We start from the raw sequence: 22065 nt of genomic DNA on the forward strand, positions 1-22065 counted from the left end.
TGTGTTTTGTTCTCTTTTTCACCTCTACAACAATGTGCTTTTTCTGGTTCTGCCTCCAGCGCTGTGACATATACGCATACATGAAAGCACAAGTGAGGTGGCTCAATTATATGAATAGCACACCAGGGGAGCCTCTCTCTCATGTTTCCCTCTCCCTCCTCTGGACAGACCAAAACGGGTCCTGCAGATCTGGACAGATTTGCCTCGTTTATTCTGACGTCTGTTAAAAGCCGCCAGACACACGCGTTAGGATCTATACGACGATCTCGATCTTCAGGCCCTCAAAGCAGTTATGTCTTTGTTGCACGTCTGTCTGACACAGATGATATTTTTAAACAGGAACAACAAGTTCTGCCATTGTTCTCCACCTACCGGAGGAAACCAAGCTGCTGTTATTGATGTTATTCTGAATTTTATATGGATAGATTGAAATAAACTGCATGTTCTTTCTTAGTACACGGGGGGATGGGGGGGACGCACGAAGCACTACGCAAAACCCCAAAATAAACACTGTAAGAAATGCAATCGTGCAAGTCTGCATTAATCAAACGTGTCCCCGCTCTGAAAAGACAATCGTATAGGATATGTTAAAATAAGTATAAAAATCTAATTCTACTGCAACACTTTTATTTAAGATGTTAAAACGATCATCCCCCTCAGTAAATAAATAACATAAATGAGATAAATGAAGAGGAAGCACCGCATTTAGCCTCTAATCTGCATAATTTCCTTTCTGGAGATAAGTGAATTAATACTTGCCTTCATTTTTCAGCAACAATAAATTGATAAAGTGATTTTTAGCTAAAAGTGCAGCTGCCGCGGCCGATAAGTGAGCTCATCCTCATAATCCCTAATTGTATCAGAGGCAGGGATTAACCACAGCATTTGCTAAACAAGTGGCAGGTTTGGTTAATCTTGCACTGTGCACAAAGGCATGTGGCTACATCCATTCTTCAGGAAATAATTAGCTGCAGCTGACAGGAAACACACGGTTGGAATCATAACCTGCTTATCAGCTCTGGAGTCATTGTTGACCCGAAGAAATGCTGAGAAATAGTGGAATTTAGTAAAAGGATGGCAATGCCAATGGAACAGTTTACAAAACTCAAAAATTTGCATTTTTCATTGTTAAAGTACTTTGCAAACGCGAGAATGTTGATTTGATGTTTATGATGACGACATCGGGATATCCGAATCATTTTCCCCTCGTTTCCATCATTCCACTCTCTTGCACGAACATTTCCTTTGGATAAAAAGCACCTTTATGCTCAAAAACAACAGGTGAATGTGGACGCATTGGGAACAACCCGCTGTTTCATGTGGAAAACAACGCGTAGGGAGACGCAACAGCTTTTTGGAGGCGTGCTCATTTTCCCCCGTTTTTTTCTTTTTTTGCAGTGCGGCTAGTGCTGAAGTCACTAGTCTACAACAGCAGCAGCAAAGGACCGGAGAACATCAGTGGAGAGAGGGAACGGAGGAGAGAAAGGTGCCTCCTCGCCATTGCCTGAATCCTCTTTGTTAGTGTCGATGCTGTTGGAAATGCGGCTGCAACAGTCGGCGCATCCGCGGGAGGAGGAGAGAGGAATTTAACTTCACACACACACGGACAGACCTATGCTTGGATTCCGACTCTTTTTCCCTTCGCCAATGCAAAAGGAAATATGCAGCGAAGCTTCACCATCGTCTGTACCAGTTTACTGGGGATTTGCCTGGGCTCCAGCTTAAGTTTTCCAAGTAACATCAATATCGGTGAGAATGGCGCACACACGGCGCAGCGTGTGTGCTTCCCCCCTCTGCATTCACACAACTTGTCTTGTGTTATTTTGTCTGCCTTGTCCAGCATTAACTCCCGATTATTCGCTGATCAACAGGGGGGTTGTTCCCAACCGAGTCGCACGAATATGAGGTTTTTCGTTTCGCCCTCTCTCACCACCAGGACATCCCCAAACTGGTGCCGCAGGTGGATATGGTTAAAATGGGAAACAGCTTCTCCATGACATATGCTTGTAAGTATTGCTGGGATATTCCGCACTCTGTCCATTCTGTGTTTTCTCCTCCCCTCCTGCTCCAATCTACCTGTTCGTCAACTTCACGAACAGCGTTTGACTCCCAAACCTGCAGAGGGGAAAATCGCCTATTTTGTGCGCTGCACAGACGCGTGGGTTGGGTCGCGAACCGAACTGTTGCGCGGGACCACGGAGGTCTCGGCTCCCCCCTCCGTGATCACAGCGTGATTTTGCGCTCAAGCTCTGCAGCAACCACCATCCCGGAGAGCGATCTGAGTGTTTTAAACGGCTGTCACTGACCAGTGAGCGCCCTTTTCCTGCACCCCCACCCCTTTATTTTTTAAAAAAAAATATATATATATACAAAAAAGGTGAGGTTTAAAAAAATAAATAACACACCGTCACCAGATACATTCTCAAAGATGCAATGATCAGATCTCATTCTTGCACAATGTGTAATTGAACTTTTACAGTCTAACAGCATTCTGTGCTCATCAAACGAACACTTTAATCAGTGGGTGATGACAGGGGCTCCATAGAGGTCTGATTTGTTATTTATGTTTATTTTATCCACCTTGTGTTTTTTTTTTAATTTTTGTCCATCCTGATATTCACCCTCAAAGTTCCGTGGACGGCCTTCTGGTCACGGTTCTCTCTCTCGCTCTCTCATCTCATCTCATCTCATCTCATCTATTGAAAACGAGCAGTCTTTGACCCGCTCTGAGAGCTCCAGATTCCAGCTGAAGCTTAAAAAAAACAACAAAAAATAAAATGAAGGGGTCGAGCCAGAGATATATTCAACATGTAGAGACATCTGCTCAGAGACAGAGCACAGGCGTGTGTTGAACGTTGTCATGACACCTGACAGCGTTCTAGTTGTATTATTGGATGGTCTATGAGAGAGGTCACATTTCTCTGGCTCCGGTTTGAGATGAATGTGACCTGTTGAGGAATAGGCAATGATGGCTGACCAGGACAGAGCTGGAGCTGTTTGTCATGATTGTTAGCGGCTAATGCGTGAAATCAGTGTTTAAATCCAGAGAGTCACATGTGAGTAAGTGGGTAGTTTGAGTTCCTCTTCATCAGCTGGACGTCGCAGACACTGCCCAAAGTTGGCTGAGTTCTTTTATTTATATATATATATACTGTAAATTGTATATTTAAAATTAACATCCAATGGACACTTAATTTAAGAAATATATAATCTTTTTTATAATCTTTTTTTTTTTTTTTTTAAAAGCACCAGTAAAAGTTGTTCTTAAAACTGACTATAAACTGTAAATACCATTATGAAAACAATTAGTGAGTTAACTGTTTTCTTGGGGGGAAATTTAAACTATTTATAAAAATGAATTAAATTGAGTGAACGGTTCTTTTCGACATTTTTTAAACTAGAATATTTGGAATGCTCTACAGTTGCCGAATAACAAAGCAATTTTTTTTAAAGCTTTTTCCTCATATTATATTGTTTACGTGTTTGTCTGCGATGATAAAGCTAAATCCTAGACACTGAGAATATCAGGCTGCATACTGTGTGTCTTAGATGTAGAAATATGTTTGCAATTTCATCTTCAACATCAAATGAACAACAATCACCAGCTACAACTGCTGTCTGGTGCTGAAACAGTGGAAGAATGAGCGCTGGTGTAATATGAAGAGCCACCTCCCCCAATACAGTTGGGTTATAACAACGCTGATATGAGCTGTGTGCTTACGATACCACAGATGCCGTGGTGCTACGTTCTGTTGGTGTTTTTAAATGAATTTTCACACTCTGGCGTTATGCCTCTTGGAAATTATTAAAACCTGAAGCTCGCTGAATGTTGCATCTCTGGCTTTAGAAGGTGGAAAAGGGATTCTATAATTCTCCAAGTTGAAGGAAGCTGGAATTCTTTGAGAATTTTTTCACGCTGGAAGAGATGTGAGCACGGGGTCACCTCGAAAAGCTGTGAACCCGTGAGGAGAAAATCCACTCGCGGTCTTGCAGCGTGGTAAATTACCAGTACACTCATGCTTACATCTGCAGGAAGGTTGTCGAGAGGACAGATGGGCTTCTTATCACCCATTGCCTTATGCTGAAGCCTCCAGTGAAGAGGCGACGCCGAGGCTGCACCCGCAGGGCTTTGACTCTGCCTGCGAGTGGTCTCAAATGGGAGCGACTGCCAATCACATTCTTTGTGCATTTTTCTTAGTCCCAGTCCATATGAGCCAAAAAGGAGGTCTAAAAGGCCTCAGGGAGAAAGTCTGATAATGGCTTTTTTTTTGGGCCCTGGCAGTAACCACCTTGTCTTAAAAGAAAATGAGAAGATGGCTGCAAGGGTGAAGGTGTCAAAAGTTTCTCCTGATATAAGGAGATTCATTCTCTTCTTTTAGAGAGAATTAGAACTGTCCCCACAGCTCTGTGCTGCTGGTGTGCTCCAGGTCCACCTCTCGTTGGGATAAACTGCCAACATCAGGTGTATTGTATGTGTAGCACCATAAACCTTTTGACCTGTAAAGCCACTTAGCCAATAATTCAAATGGTTTTACTCTCTTGTCTCCGGGGGACAGCTTTCATTTCAGTTTGGAAGTAGCAGCCTAGCTGAAACGGAGCGCAGTGGGGCATGTACAGAGCGCGGTAAGACTGTAGCTGGCAGTGTCCAGTATGTCCTTCAGAAAGATGAAGAGTCCGGGGTGCTTTGAGGGTTTTCCAGAATGTCTTGAATTGTCCTCCTTCAGCACTTTTAGACCATTAAAAAAAACAAAACACCCAGAATTGCTTGAAATAGGCCCCATGTCACAACTGTATTTCGGTAGCAGCTCTGTGTGTGATGGTAGAGAGAATGATTTGGAGCCCATCCCAGCTCTCTTTAATACCCTTTCGCGTTAGCAATCTTTTATTTTGTTTGTCATTTCGCTCAGCAGCGCGGCGGAGTTCCATAATCGATGCCTTCTCATCGCATTGTCACTCATTTACAAGTACCCTGCCAATGCAAACATTTGGATGACTTGACGATGATGAATGTTCTCATTGGAATGAGAATCGCCCCTGATGTATTCACACGGATCAGCAATGCTCGGATGAAGAGTGAGAATTCAGGTGGACAGTTGTTGAATGATACCCAGAAAACATCTTTACCGAGAATTTTACCCTTTTAGCGCTTGTGTGCTATGGTGACTATTGATCACAAGTTTGTCATCACAGATGCACAAAAGAAATCAAATATTAACACCAATTCAGCTGCCTTACTTAGTAGAAACGGAAATGCTCCACACTAGGCACATTAGGAGCGTTCTGTCAGCATTGTCTTTATGGTGTGTTATCCTGCCTTGAGACTGTGGACGCTGCAGGGAGCATGGACATGCCCCAGGCAACACACCAGCCCAACAACCCCGCCCCCCCATGCCGCAGCCATTGAGGCCTGGGCGGCAGGCTGGGCTGCGTAATGAAATGTAAACCTACGGTGGGCACATTAATGAGACGGTCCTCGGCTCGGAAAGGAAATGCGGCGCAAGTGTGATGGGTCAGGCTGCTGAGCGTTTCCACGGATGCGAGTGGGGAAATAAGGCTGTTTGTTTGTTTTTTAAATGCGCTCTGGATGTCCCGCAGCTCATGCTCGGCCTTCCCCCTCTTGCATCCATCTTCTGTTAACTGCTGCTTATTCCTGAGCAGGGTTGCAGGGGGTGCGGGAGCATATCCCCCCCCCCCACCAGTCATCAAGGAAGCAACAGGGACACACCCTGGATATGTCATCCACCATTTATTCACCTATGGACACTCTCCAATAAGACTAACGTGGGTGTCTTTGGAATGAAGAAGGGAAACAGCACCGTACTATTAAATACCCGTCGTAAACCTCCGCAAGCCTCTAAATTAGTTATTAGTCATCATCTCCATGGGTTTAGTATGACAGCATATATATATATATATATAAAAGCTGGAAATCTGCATATTTTCCTCCAGTCTGTATCGGCGTGTGTTATGTGATCTTTTCTTTGCTGCCTATCTCTGCTGTCCTTGTGCACGGCGGTGGGTTGTAGGAGAGCTGAGCGTGGAAGGCGGAAATGAAAATGACACCTAGTCCTGTTTCGTGTTGCTCATTCTTAAGAGCATTAGGATGTGGAGGCTATTGAGAGATGTTTATAAGGGAAAACCATGAGCTCTGGTCCCTTTTTATAATGAGTCAGATGAGAAAAACAGTCTGTTCCTGCTCTTGGGTTTAATATGCATGTGCGTAGGAGACTGTGTGCACGCCTTTATGAGTGTATGCATCTGGGTGCCCATCCTGACATCCTGACATCCATTCTGTGTTGGGTGTTTTGCGGGAGTGACAAAACCTCAGAATGAGTGTGAGAGGGTGTGAATTTGCTCAGGGCTTTTGGGGTCCACAAGTTGGAAAAGCTGTGGGTGAATGGGCCCTTGTGTGCACTGATGAATGGGGCTCCGGATGAGGGTGATACTCATTAGCCGGCTGTTATGACTCACCACTTCCTCCACAAGCGAGCCCTCTCTTCACACGTATAGAATCCCCATGTACACACCCTCTCCCTCTTGCACGCGCACACACAGACACACACAGACACGCACATGCTTTGCAGCACCTGCCTGACACAGAGGCAAGGGGTCGGGAGGTGAGGGGGGTCACCGAACTAGGGCGAAAAACAAAGAGGAGAATTGAGAGGCAAAAGAACGTTCCCTGTAGGGTTTGCACCATTGCTGTTTACAGTTTAAGGCAATCTGTTGCAAAAAAGAAACATTTTATCTGTAATTTAATCAAATAATGGACCTTGCTAAGAAGGGTCACCTGCCTTTAATTTATTTTGTATCAAACAACAGCATGCGAAGCTGCTTTTTGGTCCAAATTGTGAACGACTGCACACCACATCGATTAGCATCAGCCCACGTGAACACAGCTGTTGCAGTGATTTATCTGACCAAGGTGTTGCGGTGCTTCGGCCGCGCCCCGTGTGTGTTTTATGGTGCGGACTTGTTTGTGTGCCACCACGTCATGCGCTGCATCCACAGTCTCAGGCAGAACCTTAGTCTCACAGCAGTGATGTTTGTCACGTCTGCATCAAAAACATTATATGCGTTCAGGGAGCGTGAAGGTTCCTGTGATTGTTTGTAGAACGTAAAGTGGTCGCTTTGATTTGCCCGGCCTGTTGTTTTCCTGACGCCCACCTCTCCAGCAGGGACTCGTATATAGATACACAGACGATTTCTTTTCCAGCGATTCATTTTATTTCCTTCCTGAGGATTCATTTGGGTTAGTAATGAGGGTGACGTGAGCCTGCTCAACGTGATCAGACAATGGAACTGATTTGCATTTTTCTTACTCCGTTACTTCTCCACGCATTAAGCTTAAAGTCATCATATGCTACACATGTAAGAGGGGGATTTCGTTATAATGGTTCCTTCGTTACGTCCTTTTGTTTTCTGCTGTTAAGTGAAATCACTTGCTGAATTGACTCGTTTCATGTTTTCACTGGTTAAAAATAAGTGCTGGTGACGCTGTGTGTACAGGAAGAATATTAGTCACAGTTCCCGCAGTTATATATCACATTACCATAATCTGCTATTGACTTGGTTTATAAAGATGTTAGTGAATTGCTAGCTTCATGTCAAATCCCCTGCAGGCTCACGCCTAGACTCTTTACTTTTTGCTTTGATATCCTACGTGTGTGTACGTGTGATGAGATTTAGGCTAAGCTTATTCTATTTTTGGTTGGAAATCTGTCTGCATAATATTGCACCTATAGCAGCAAAGAGACGTTTGAGATGGAAATTTGGATCAGACACGAAGGCAGCATTGGAAAACTCAGATTCTCATTTGATTTTGTGTCTTGTTTGGTCAGTTTGGTGATAAACCCCTTATTATGACTAATTAGTGCCGACAAAAGAGACAAACTGTGCGGTCACCAGGATATAAGCAGCCGCGTTACCATGGGAAGGTGGAACTGGAGGAGGATGTATCCATGATCAATGAAGCGAGTACAGATGTCTGCCCAGCTGATCAATATGGCCCATGAGAGAGGAAGAGCAGAGGGTCTGCAGATCGAGTGTGATGAGTAATCTGGACATTCTAGGTCTTAAAGCTAGTTTGCAATCGGAGTGTGCAAGATCTGAAGTGGTCAAAAGTTACCACCTGGACTTTTTGGAGGTTTGGCAGTCGTAAATAACTCCGGGAAAATATAACTCTGCGTAAAACCATATTTCCAGGTTGTCGCGAGTCGTTTTTGTAATTCTGTCTGACATTGATGTCATTAGTAGAACGATTTGCACCCGGGGAACAATGCACCAGCACTAAATCCAAGGCAAAGACAGTGCAATCAATTTATGGCTTCGTAAAAACAGCCCAGATAATCACTCTTTGAAATGCGTTTAGGTTATTGGAAAAATGATCATAACAGAATCAGTAAGACCCAATTGTTTTGGGTAGTTAAATGGTTTATCAAAGATGACATCAGAGCACAACAGAAGCGCTGAGGATCTTATTAGATTACCGTCCTAGTGACAGCACTTATGTCAAAATCAGGCTAACTCATTTTGTTAGATGCTGAGTACAATCCATAAAACCAAACTTGATATTACGTTGTGAACCAAACATGGCAGACGGCTTTGTATCCTAAAGCTTAAACCATAAAAGGTCTGATTTGCGTACTGGGATACTGCAACACTTGCCTTGTTTTGTCATGAAATGGTATATGTCGAATAAAATATCAGCCCATTATCACATCACTCAGTTGTATTTATGTTTTAATGCACTCATTGTTGCAGGAATCTCTGGTGTTTCTTTCTCAGTGCTAAATAAAATGTGAGGATGTGAGTCTACTTTAGGATTTACACACACACACACACACACACACACACACACACACACACACACACACACACACACACACTAGCTGGGAGGAGATTGAGCTTGAGCAGATGTGTTTAATGTATAATTCAATGCAACAACTCCACAGCCATTACTCCACGGAATTAGCAGAAATGTGTACGGGGGGGGAAAGAAACAATTGACGCTGTTGTGCTTTGTATTGGGCTGATTTAGCCTACAGAAACCTTTATTTGGAATTACCAGAGGGCCCCTGGAGCACCAGCCTTCTCCCCCTCCCTCCCAGGGGCCGACAGAACCAGCCTCAGATGTGTCGAGACGTAAGGATGGCGATTGGACGATTCCAGTTCCATAGCTGAGGGCGGGTGTTGCTGAAGCTCTCGGGCTGTTGTATTGTGAAGCTGCTGTATCATTTGTTCCAGTGCAGCTGTGGTGACTTCCAGAGTACATTCATGTTCAGAGGGAATATAGATGGGTTGGGTGTGTTATTCACAGCAACAAAAAACGGGCTGGAAGAAACATAAAACCTCAGCCAGGCTCCAGTGAGGATGCAGCCACAGCCTGCCAGTGGGTGTGTTAATAGCATGCAGAGACATCTTTACATCTGTATCTGTATTCAAATGCAGGTAGAAAACAAGTGGGTGTGGTTTGAAACCCAATTGCATTTTTTAACGCACCTTAAAGGGTGAAGAACTGTTAAAAGGTTAACCTAAAGAACTCTGTGGAGTGCATTTTGTGACTGATTTAGAATTTGTACCAGCTGCCACAGAAATCTGCCAGCCTACTCAGGTGCTGATATCATATTATGGATTAATGGTCTTCATTGCATAGCCAAGAATGCTGCCATCTGCGCCACAAATCGTCCTTTACTTAAAAGCTTGACTAGAGGTAAAGTGCGAGGCGTGACGCTAGCTTCAGCCAACCGCCCTCAGATATGCTGATTCCAGTGTCAATGAGCTGATCTAGTCCAAATTGCTTCTCCTCCGACCTGAACTGACACCCCTCACCTTCACACCTGATGTCTTCACTGTGGAAATGAAGCAAGTCGGATTTCATATTTCCTAAGTGGCGGTGACACGGGTCAGTGACCCCCAGAAGAAAGCGCGGAGTGGAGTGAGCGGCGCGCTTTCGACGGAGTTTCGGACAATAAAGAGGATTTAATCTGCTGATTATATCCTAATGTGAAAAGATCTTCATCAGTTCATTATGCGCGCGTTCCCAAATTCATTATTCAGAGTTGGGCTTATCAGGAAGCAGAAATGTCTGAAGATGAACATGAAACGTGATATTTCTATGAAGGCTTTGGGACCACGGGAGATAAACAGAGCGCGGAGTATCCTGGAAGCGAAACCTCATGTTTGAAGCTCTAACAGTTGTGTGGAGCGGATTCCACACATGCAGTAAAACATAAAGCGTCGCGGTGATCCAGATGCAGAACTTGTTGCTAGTAACAACAGTCTGGGTTGTCAGGAGGATGCTTGAAAGAGTTGCAGGAGAGATGTCAGGAGCAAAGCGCACTGCAAGGAAGATCGCCATAGCAACCTACAGTCAATGCATGGAAGTGTGAGCTGTGACGTTTAATTATTATGAGTCATCACAACATCCAACAGATCCATTCATTGTATGTCTGTACAACATCTCCAGCGGGTGAACCAGTCGACAGGAGCGGAGGGGAAATGGCCGTGTAGAATGATTCCATTTTCATATTCTGCCTCTTTATCGCAGCGCTTGGGAGTGAAGCTGGTGTCCACTCAGTGCCTGTGCGGCCTGCTCATCGTCTCTCTGAGCTTGCTCTTAATCCTCTCGCTGCACTGATGGAAGCTGACCAAGTAGTAATCTGCTTTTCCTGGAGGTGCACGTCTGAGCTGAGGCGAGCAGGGCCGGCAATTAGGAAACGCAGTCGGGGAAAAGGGCCGATGTTTTTTTTTATTTTGCCGTGGGGGGGTGGTGATGGTGGTGCCCGTGCGACCCGGGATGACAGCAGCTGTCATGGTTCCAGAACAAAGCGGCAGCATCGTTCTTTTTTCAGGCTGCAGATCTCGGGAGCTTCTGTCTATTTTAGAAACGAACAAAGCCTACAAGCATATTACGCCGCGTGACACAGTGTAACTGCTGTTCCGGTGACAGCCCATGGCTGCTCTCTGAGGTTTTAACAACACCGTCAAACTCAGTACGCCGCTCATTAGTGCACCGGAGAGATGAGATCTTTCTACAGGAAAAAAAAGGGTCGAAGCAATAAACAGGCAATAAACAAGACACCTTGTTTCCCTCAACTTGTTTGCACTATCACTGTTGGAATATGTACCTTGACACTTTTATCCTATTTGTTGGTCCCTGGTCCTGATCGCCAGCTTACGGCATTATTCATCCTTCATGTTCACTGATCTTCTTAATTTCCGCAAGCTCAGGAAAAATCAGTGGTGTTTCGGTTTGACCCAATGGTCTCATTTGTGCTTTTAGATGATCATACTGTTTGTACTGATGGCGATGGTCTCCCCATTTTTATTTTTAAACCGTAAGATTTGATACGTACACCTGAAAAGACAGGTTTTAAGGGTTCAAAGGTCCTCCATATAGATGGGGGGGCTTTGCAGGCTGATTAATGTGCTGGCAGAGCTTTGCTATGTCTTAAGCCGTCATTACATTTCATTTAATAGACAATTTGATGTACACAGCCCATTTCTGGACAGACACTCAGCTCCGTCACAAGGGCCTCTTGTTTTCCACATATCAATCGTTAATTCATACAGCAGTTCCTAACATATTAGCTCCAAAGAACGTGAAACCCAAGTGTTTCCGTCCCTCCGCACCGGCCGACTGTGGTACACAGATGGGAAGATAATTGCAAAGGGTTGACTGTTAAGGAGATAATTGGAGATTCAATCCCCCTCAACAGGAGCTGGTCTGGGTTGGGTTTCTGACCCACTGCTCAGGTAAGCGTTTATCCAGCATGCATTTGGGGCTCTGCCGCAAAGCAGATTGGAAACATGGAGCGAAACAGCGAGGAGGAGAAACAATGGCCTAGCATTAGAGCGAGACACAGGAAGGAGAGATCTGTTTGGAGCTGAGGGGAGTGCTCTCACACCCTCGATTACCCATCTAATGAGGCATCACGATGCCATTGTTTTACTACTTGGGGAAATGGGAGAAATCTCGATTTCACTGTGTGGCCCACGTGTTTCCTGCTGCTAGGCAGGCATCTGCTCTCTTTCTTCTCAGCAGTTTTCCTATCAAGTTGTCTCCCAGACACTTTGTTCTCCGCTGCAACAGCAAGCTGTTGCGGCCACAATCGCCTTTTGGCTCATCCTTATTACTCCTCCATCGCCTTCGGTAAAAATGAGTGTAATTCTTAATGATCATCTCCCACATTAAATTATTTTGCTCTCATCACAAGTGGTGGATCTCAAAAAAGTTGTCTCATTTAATCCACACCCCCCCTCTCTCCGCAAGGCATCTTTATTTTTCCACTGCATCGTCTTGAAGGTACCACCACAATTGAAAACGCCGTTGTATCGGTAGGAATCAGCAGTTGGAAGCTGGGATATCTTACTTTGAACCTGCACATGTCTTGCCTTCGGATTTTCATGTATTTTCTGACATTTGCAGAATTTCCCGCTCCTCGTTTTTGTCCCAAAGTTGACAGTAGGTCTATCCGTTTGTGTGCCGTACCTTAAGTTTATTCTCTCTTGCCTGCATATGTGTCTCACGGGGAAGTAAAGCTGGTTATACCAGTGACAAGGTAACAGCTTTCTCTGCTCTGCGACATTTCCCAGGGCACCCAAGCGCTCCAGGACGATGGGAAGAAAACAAGATCATCTCTGTTAGCATGATATCAGTGAAATCACTCACACCAGGTTAGACATGTTCTCGCAGTAAAATCCTGCCGCGCAGTCACGTCTGAAGACGGCCATGCAGATTGATGTTGTGGTGCTAGGGTTCGATCTCCGCTAGGGTTCTCTGTCCTCTGAATGCTGGGGAATTGATTCCACTTTATGACTCACACTGGGTTGGATGGAACAGACCACCAGCAGCCATCAGCTAGGGGATTTTTCACAAATTCCTCCTGCTGGAGACGGTCCCCCCCCCCCCCCCCCCCCCCCCCCCCCCTTTGGTGCTGCGGGGGATGTAGAGGAGCCTGTGCACCTTTGATAGTTCCTGAAGGCTTGTATGCCCATGTGGACTGTAAATCGGATATTGACTGCCTCTGCTCAGCCTCTCATTAGCATAGCTGATTAGGTCTCTCTAAGATGGATGGGACCAGAGGGACCGCAACATGCTCTCTGCTTTTATTACGCACATCATCTGACAGTTATTAGCCATGGGTGGCTGGCTGGAAGAACACTGTGTATGTCTCCAGCTTCTGGTGTCAGATGTGTTTATCTCCTCTCTGAGCCTCTGGGGTTGATTGAGTGACCCTTCACCCATATGGCGGTGGTGTATGCCTAATGTGACGACAACCCTGCAGCTCCTGTCGTTAGGCTCATCTTTCAAAGGTGCGACTCAAATTATATGAAAAAGATATCGACTTAGCTATTTACAAAAAATCAGCACTCTGACAGCAGAGAGATGAGGTGAGAGGGATGCGGGTATCACAGAGATAGATGTCCAAACTGTTGGAACAGGTTTGATGAAAGATTTCACACAATTTTCTCTGTGAAAATTAAGAATGTACAAAGATGAAGAGTGTCGTTATCATCAAGGCAACATTATTAAGCTGTGGGACAATGTGTCCGATATTTTGATATTGTGAACTAATTGAGAAATTGGGGGGAAGGTAATAAAGTGTTCATTTGACTTTTAATAAAGTCATCATTTGATGACAATACTGAAAGTTTTAAATAAAGGAAGAAGCAATTTAAGTATGCAAAGCAGGATTTAGTGCACAATGTTGATTCTAATGAACACCAGTGCGACAAATAGCTGCAAAAAGGCTTGAAAAGACATAGTTAGGAAAGTAAAAATGTATTGAAACGACCTTCAAGTCCTAAGGTAACAGCCAGTTAAAAATCAAACCCAACCCTTTTATGCGGCAATAGTTGCAGCTCTATAAAATATTTCCATTGTGTGTTTCCTCGGCAGCGGTGAATGGATAGGCAACACCCCAGCCATTATTTCAAAAATAGGAATCAGTGCCGCAGAAACTCGATATCACTCTGCTCTGCTTACCAGTTGCCGTAACACCAATTCCGGCTGTAAGTGATAATCGCAAGATGGCAGTTCCCTTAACTTGGCATTCGATACTACAATTCTTCACAATAGCAGGGATTACTCCCAATCTATCTCAGTTATGTCAGTGGTTTTTAATGGGGCAGAATAGATTTGACCTCCACAGAAATTAGTCCAAAGTCTGTTCCAGTGTGAAGGTGACATTGGAATGGTACCATGGAGCCAGGCACCGAGGTGGGATGGATCTTTTTTTAGTGTTGGGACTCAATGTGGTGGGGTTATGGTGAGGTGGAGGGAAGCAATGTTGGATTTCAAGCTCCTTCTTAATAATAATATTAATAATAATATTGATACTACTAATACTACCACCACTAATAATAATAATAACAATAATAATAATAATACATTTGCTCAGAGCAGATTTTTACCCCCTCACACATCTTCACTATATAGCCTCTGTTTTTTTTTTAAAGGCCCTTTATGGATGGCTGAGTAAGAAGTCTCTAATCAGTACGCTGCCTCCAGCTCAGAAATTTTTCCGTGTACTCTTGCACAGGATAATGGCCAATGAGTCCCAGAGGAGGAAAGTAGTAGAAACCTCATATTCCTCTGGCGCGTGTGTGGAATGTTTCACAGAATATATTCGTATTAAAACGCAGGATGCAGACAGTGTGATCTCACAAGGCCAGAGATAACGCAGACAAGTGCCAAAAAACAAGACTGTGTGTATATTCAGTCCTACGTAAGCCAACGGTCTCCAAAATTGCATTTGATTGATGGTTTTAACCAGCCGATACTTACTTACTGAAATCTCAACAGTCCCGATCCTCATAAAAGAGCTCATCAGTAAATTCAGTGGGCTTTATTTGTTTTGTTTTATGCGTGTAATTCACTACAAAGTTTTCTTAGTCGCTTGAGGATCACGGCGGACCTGAGCTGGCCGTCAGTCGTCTAATGCTTCAAGATGGTGGGACAACTGTCACAAACATGCCCTCTTTGTGCAGCTGGCACAGACACGTCTGTCATTTGATATTTGGCTCGTGCTAAGCAGAGGAACAGCTGCAGGGTGCAGGAAAGAGAGCGCGGGGAAGACAGTTGCTGTGAGTGCTGACGGCTCCGCCTGCTGTACATGTAGTTGGGCTTTTGGAGATTTTGGTCTCTTTCTGCATTTTGGTCTCTCGCTGATTTTGGTCTCTTTCAGCACGATGATAGGGGAATGGACGATGAAGAGGCACTTCTTCTTCCATCATCTGTTTCATGGTGAATTTTGACTTCCCATCCAAATTCCATAAAACAAAGATGGTGCAAAGCCAAGTTTGCTCAGTCCTTGAGGGGAACCTAATTATGACAAAATGTTCCAACATTCACAATTCCCTCTTCATTCTCCAAAAGTCATTTAGCAGCACAGAGCTATTCACTTATCTCTGCCAGAAAAAGCGGACTGTTGCCCGGGCAACCTCAGTCCTGCCACCGCGGCAGCTGTAACTGTGGCGAGGAGAATGCGGCGTGCCAGGCGGGACAGGTGCTGCCGTGGTCTCCGAGATGACTTTCGCTCTCGGCTCGGCCTCGATTGTTGTTACACATGTGGAGTGGCACTAACAAGCCATTCACACTTTCTAACACACTCAATATGTCATTCCACCACGCCGCTGTCCCAACGCAACCTGAGACGCCTGAGCAACCTTAATTTTCTGTCACGCTCATGTCCAATGGTCAAACACATTCCAGCGTAGAGCAGGAACCTTATACTGCCTGGCTATTGTGCCATTTATTTATTTCATGCTGTACTGTAGGTGCAAAAAAAAAAAAAAGACTCAAATATTCAGACATGCAAACCTGCTTCAGGGCACAGCACTGGGATCCTGCACACAAAGTCAAACAAGGTCTCATTACCTTTTTGTCCAGGCAGAACATGCTGAAATTGGTCCTAGGAAATTGTAAGGGTAAATATAATGTCTGCTAGATAGTTGAGAGTGTCGATTTAAATGAGAAGCGTGTGCGGCCCGTGAAGGAAAGATAGTTCTGTCACTGAGTCAGTGTGGCCAGGCTTAAAATGTCTATTTCAGGGCTTGCTTTAAGTAGGGTGAGTCACCAGGCTTTCGGAGGTCTGGAGGCTGCATATGTGCGCTTGTGCACTCATGTGTGTGCACATGTATTTTTATGTGATACTACTGACTCACTCTCTCTCTTTCCCTCCCTACGCCTAACGCACACATGTGCCCGCCCAGAGGGTGCAAATCTGTGACAGGTTAGGCATTTTGGGCGTTAGCCATCCCTGTTCTGTGTGTCCCTCGGCTCCTAGCAGCAAGCTGGCCCTCGCACAGGGACAGGCAGTGACTCCAATCTGTTTAGTAAATACTGCGATAAGTAGCCATGGTAGAAAATAGCCCAGGTTTGACGCGTGAAGGCCAAAAGCACGGAGAGAATGTTAGCATGAATGAAGTGTTTTAAAATGCTAATGGTTGCGATGAAACTCAGACTGATGGATGGACAATGGAAAATGAAGACAAAACTTGGACAAAGCCAAATGAGCAATGGAAGCCACCTCCTGCAGCCAGTGAAATGTCAATGGAACCCAAGGGATGCATTGATTAACCTCTTTACACGTAATCTGCATTCACCTCCTGCACCTCTGAAAGCAGTCACCCAACACTGGTGTCAGCCTGACAAACTGGTCAGCTTTGCATAAACATGTCACGGAATATCTGAAGGGACAATTTTCACAAACACCAGCTGATGAAAGACTTTTGTCCCGTCGGAATCACATTTTACATCGACCATGCAATCGAGACTGGAATAAAGCCTTTTATTGAACACAGTTCAACACAGATTTTGTAAGAAATGTATCTATTGATTAATCTGGGTGTAATTCTACAACTTTCGTGGGAGTCTTAGGGCCACTCATGGGGAAAAAATGATGAGAAGAGATAGATTTTTTGTATTATGCACTTCAAGTCAGAAATGTCCAGAATAAGGTCTAAATTCAATATCAAGAAAAAGTGGCAATACAAAAAAGACGGTTAAATGTTTCTCATAAACCTAATAGTGGGTGTCAGACAGTTAGTGTTACCCAGGATGCCTAAAATGTTTTCACATTACAAGAGGTAGAAATAAGAGCTAATTGGTGGAGAAACAGTCACTCAGCATGATGGATTTATAGTCAGTCAAATAGGAAGCTGCAAATCAGAAGCCAACTTCAACGTTGTGTTTCTTCAAAGTCCTCCTGTAAACTAACCTGTGTTTGTGAGCTTAAAAAGAAAGGATTTCTTTGTTACTAAAGCTGAGTCCAAAGTATAGTTCCACCAGTGAATTTAACTGCCTTCACGGCATTTTGTAGAAGCAATCAGACGCACTAGAATAGAAATACTTTATTGATCCCTGGGGACCGAGTTCTTATAGTCTCAAAAGGTCAACTTTTTTCATGGCACTTTGATTTGATTTTTTTCATGGTACTTTCATGGTACTTTGATTTTATTCTTGACACTGTATTTCAGCTTTATTCTTCACATTGTGTTTTGACTTTTTCCTCAAAATGCATGATAAAAACAATCTACCTCATGCTCATACAACGGGATCCTAGATATGCTCTGCCATTCTGTTTTCTGATTTGTGGTTGTCTTTGATTTAAACTTGTGTTTTATGATTTGTGGTCGCGTTTTCTGATTGCATTTTCTGCTTTGTTGTCTTTTCTGACTTGTGTTCTCTAATTTCCTGTTGAGGTTTCCTGATTGATGTTGCATTTTCTGCTTTATCAGTGTATTTTTTGTTGTTGGGCCCTGATTTACTGGTGTGTTTTCTGATCATCGTGATTTCTGCATTGTCATTATGTTTTCTTGTTGCGTTTTGTGATTTGTGGTGGTGATTTGCCCCTCTTGGCCACCTTATAATACACTTTCATCACTCCTAAAGGAATGAGAAAAACAAATGGAAATGAAACCATAATGAGACTACTGAATATTAGCCAACACGACTTTCTCATTTAGAATCGATGACTCAAGACAAGAGAACGCAAACACAACAAAATATACATTTATGTTATCAGGGCATCGCTTCAAAGTTAAATTGTTGGAGTTGGAAGTCTGTTGTTCATCACGGTTGGGGTCCTTTACAGATTCTTATGCAACACACAACACAAATAGCAACATACGGTAATAATGAGTTGTAGAAATGCTGTTTAACTCGGACTCCTCTGTTCCTTTTGTCATTGACAGTTTGCTCCCAGTTCTCCAAGGGTGTGTACGCCATCATCGGCCTGTACGACAGGAAGACGGTCAACATGCTGACGTCTTTCTGCGGGGCGCTGCACGTCTGCTTCATCACTCCGTCCTTCCCCATCGAAACGGCGAACCAGTTTGTGATCCAGCTGCGGCCTGAGCTCCAGGACGCCCTGGTGGGAGTGATCGAACACTATGGATGGACCAAGTTTGTCTACATGTACAGTTCTGACTCCGGTAAGAGGACCACTTTGCCAGTGTTATCAAGTTTTCCTAGTTTTTTGATACACTTGCAGGATGTGATGTGTTCACGTGTTTTATGCAGGCAGATCTACGCACAGGCACAGATGTAGGAAATGTGGTGTAAAAGGAGGTTATTTTTCTGTACGCGTACAAAGCTGCCTCCCAGGCCATGCTGGTAAACATGCTCTGATGTAGTAAGGTAAACAAATACCTTTGCCAGCCCAAATCAGGTTTAACATCCGGCAATAGAGGATTTTTTTCGTTTGTTGCTGTAAGAGTGCCTGTTTTCCATATTTTTTTTGTTCAGCAACATGGGTCCTTAACAAATATGCCTAAAATGTAATTACATTGCTCCCGTTGTTACAAAATAATTGCAAATTCAAGGTGAACCCTCCCAACAGTCTGATTTAACAACAAAAACACAACATCTGTAACATTGTGAGGACATTATTTTCCATCACTTAACTAATTGCACTGAGAGTTCTTGCCTCTGCGTTATACAGCGTGCACTGCTAATTGTTCCAGCACCTGATATCCGTGAGTGGGGTTAGCATTCGTGGTGTAGTTTGATATTTAATTAACGATGACATAGTGAACTGACAAAACACTGCATTGCATGAGGAGAGCTGATCTAATTGGCCATGACTGCTTTAAAAACAGCATCTAATTGACTAATCCTCACATTTCATGTGTGCCTGGAATGCACAAACCCTCATTTTCATATCTATCTATCTATCTATCTCTCTATCTCTCTCTCTGTCTCTCTATCTATATCTCTATCTATAACATAGTGTAGTATAACATTAAAGGCAGAAACTAGAGTTTGATTTCTTATCGCCATGGTGACAGTAGTAGGGTCTATCATAGCCTTTGTGCAGCAATGAGCAGCCAACAGAGCATTTATTTCAGACCAGCAGCTTTGTACAGACAGCGAACACAGGAAAGAGAAACGTTGACCTGCAGTGACAGCGGGTAGATCGCACAATAGAACAAACAAGCTTTGCATGGAGCAGTCCTGCGCAGCAACCCATGATGGCTTTGTCGGTTGCACGGCAACAGACAAAAGAAAACACCAAAACATGCTGCAGCTTTAAATATGAATGACTTAATATGCGCCCGGGGGAGGTAGACAGAAATCAAGCCGTGAACCTGCGAGCTGCCTTTTTCCACCTCTTCCTCACCAGCAGGTCAGATGTATGCCTCCATAATTCCATCCCATCTGCTCCAGGTGTTTTGCGCATCAGCGCGTCGTCATCATTTCAATATGCAAAATAGCAACTATATTTTACATGAATGTCACTTAACTGGTGCTCCTTCTGCCTGCCGCAGACCTCCAGTCTGTGAACCACATCATCATTTTATGAGTTTCCACTCTCGCTGTTGCTTGTTTGTCTGGGTTTGTGTCTCTTCGGTGTGTGTTGGAAGGTTCAGAAATTTAAAGTTTAAGTGGCTTCATTAAAGTGAAGCCTCCAGCAAGTATTAAATGAGCTAAACAATATTAAATTGCACACTTTTTTCAGTATGGTGTGCTTTTTTTTTACATTTATTTTTGATGCTGACATGTCCTGTGTCAAGACGACAGTGAAAACAAACAATTTATCTTTTACAAATATCTAGCTAATGATAGTTTAAAAAAATTACTATCACTGTGCTATCAGAACTCCCACAGTGGAAAAACAATACTTTTATTGAGTAACAGCAGTCTGTCTACATATCTCAACCTATGCAAAAAAATTGTATTTTTGTCTCTGTGTGTGTGTGTGTGTGTGTGTGTGTGTGTGTGTGTGTGTGTGTGTGTGTGTGTGTGTGTGTGTAAAAACAACACAAAACTACTAACAAGTGGTTCTTTACTGACATTTGCTGACACATTTGAGCAGTTTTATGTTCAGAGTGAAAGAATTTGCCCGTCATTCTCTTTTAAACGTTGGACATGCATGAATATATCTGTTGCCTGTAACCCCCCCCCACAACCAGATAATACCTGTGTTATTGAGACATATCTCAAATTTAGTTTCCCTAGAGCTCAGCTCCTGGTCTCAGAGACTCACCACATTAAATCCCCAATAACATCACACACGTGCACGTACGTGTGGGCAGGGTCACCCTTGTGTGATTGAGGAGTGGGATACAGTGTAACGTGTATCAGTGGTCCTCTGTTGCCTGGATACCGTGCTGGTGTCCCGTGGGGGTTATTTTAAGCCTAATAGGAAGAAGAAAAAAAAAACATATTCAGCTGTGAGGAATTTATCTGCTCTGCATGTGCGTGTTTGTGATCCCTTCCATTTCAATCAAGCAGTTAACGCTTTTAGATTCAGTATTGAAATTTCAGTCCTCTCAAATCTAACCGACTGCAGCAACGGACTCGTGTTCATATTTATTAACACTGAAGCAAACAGTCTACATACTCTGCACCATAGTTCCCTTTATTCTTGCATGGCACATGAATACAAATTTTTATTTCTAAAAGCTAAGAACAGGAAAACAAATTTGATAGCTCATTAGGTCCGTCATAAACAATTTTTAGAAAATGGTTTCCCCGAAGTGTAATTTTCTCTTCTCCTGATTTGCCTGCTGCCCTGGTCTCCATGTATTGCCTTTGGCCAAAAGGGTGCTCATGGCAGCCAGATTCCATTATGATGTTATTCTTTTAGAGGATGCCTTTGGAAGGCCATTTTACCTTGGCCGGTCCCACTCGCCTCCATGGCAGGCTGGTCCTGATTTATGCGTCAACCACAGAGTTGCATTTAAAATAGCGAGAAAATATTCAGTGCAAACTGCTGGCTCAATAAAGGAAAGGATTTCTTGAACATACATCATTTTTTTTAAATGAGAAAAGATGTAATCATCCAACCACATCAGCAACCTTGAGAAACATCTGACTGTAGGTTTCCCTGTAACACACTCGATAGATTTTCCTTCCCCGGGAGCTTTATGGAGATTTTCGAACATTCATTTTTGAGATGCACCAGCAAGTAAATAAGCACTCGATGGCAGACGTGAGAAGTCGCGACTGAATAGAAAGGTTTTTTTTTTCTTTTTTTCTTTCCAAACTCATTCAAAGAGAATTATCCATTCTTCTCAGGACCTGCTGGACTTATTCACGGCCAAGATCGACTGCCTCCTGTCTTCCTGTGCCTATCATTGGTTTCACAGCTTCTCCTAAATCTGTCAGCGCCAAGGATCACAATTATTCACTTGCAACGAAAAAGGAAAAAGAACACCATGAAATGTGCCATCTCTCCCCATGTGCCTTTACACTAACGTGTTGCCAACTCTTCCCTATTCTCCCCACAGGGATAATTTATTTACATGGGCTGTAATGTGCTCTTGTGCTGAGGTGACAAACCATCCATCTCTCTTTTATTTCCTGATGACTTGGTGTCAAATAGGATCCAGGAATTGCCTGGAGAGCACCTGGTGCATGTTTTAATAAGGCCAGGCAATCATCTTTCATCTGTCACTACGTTCCTCCTCCACCTCTCTGGTGGCTGTTAAAGATAAGCCATCTTTGCATTCATTCGGTTTGAACACCAGACAAACGAGCGCCCAGGATGGCGCCCAGCTCGCAGTGGCTTAAGCAACGTTTGCCATCTTAGCTGCAGGAAAACAAATACAGCT

At 43.8% G+C, this 22065-nt stretch overlaps 1 protein-coding gene across 5 annotated transcripts in view; it reads left to right on the forward strand.

Annotated features, from left to right (window-relative positions):
- Nucleotides 1-1262: 1262 nt before the first annotated feature.
- gria1a (glutamate receptor, ionotropic, AMPA 1a) overlaps nt 1263-22065 on the forward strand; it is a 58079-nt gene continuing 37276 nt past the window's right edge. The window contains exons 1-3 of one of the 5 annotated variants that reach the window (XM_057043845.1): nt 1263-1749; nt 1872-2006; nt 18202-18441. In XM_057043845.1, the coding sequence (XP_056899825.1) occupies nt 1662-1749; nt 1872-2006; nt 18202-18441 (463 nt within the window). In that variant the 5' untranslated portion in view covers nt 1263-1661. The remainder of the gene's footprint in view (nt 1750-1871; nt 2007-18201; nt 18442-22065) is intronic. The other 4 variants (XM_057043843.1, XR_008952172.1, XM_057043844.1 and 1 more) reach the window with 4 other exon arrangements.

The sequence above is a fragment of the Takifugu flavidus genome, chromosome 9 (genome assembly GCF_003711565.1).
Source record: "Takifugu flavidus isolate HTHZ2018 chromosome 9, ASM371156v2, whole genome shotgun sequence".
Taxonomy (NCBI): Eukaryota; Metazoa; Chordata; class Actinopteri; order Tetraodontiformes; family Tetraodontidae; genus Takifugu; species Takifugu flavidus.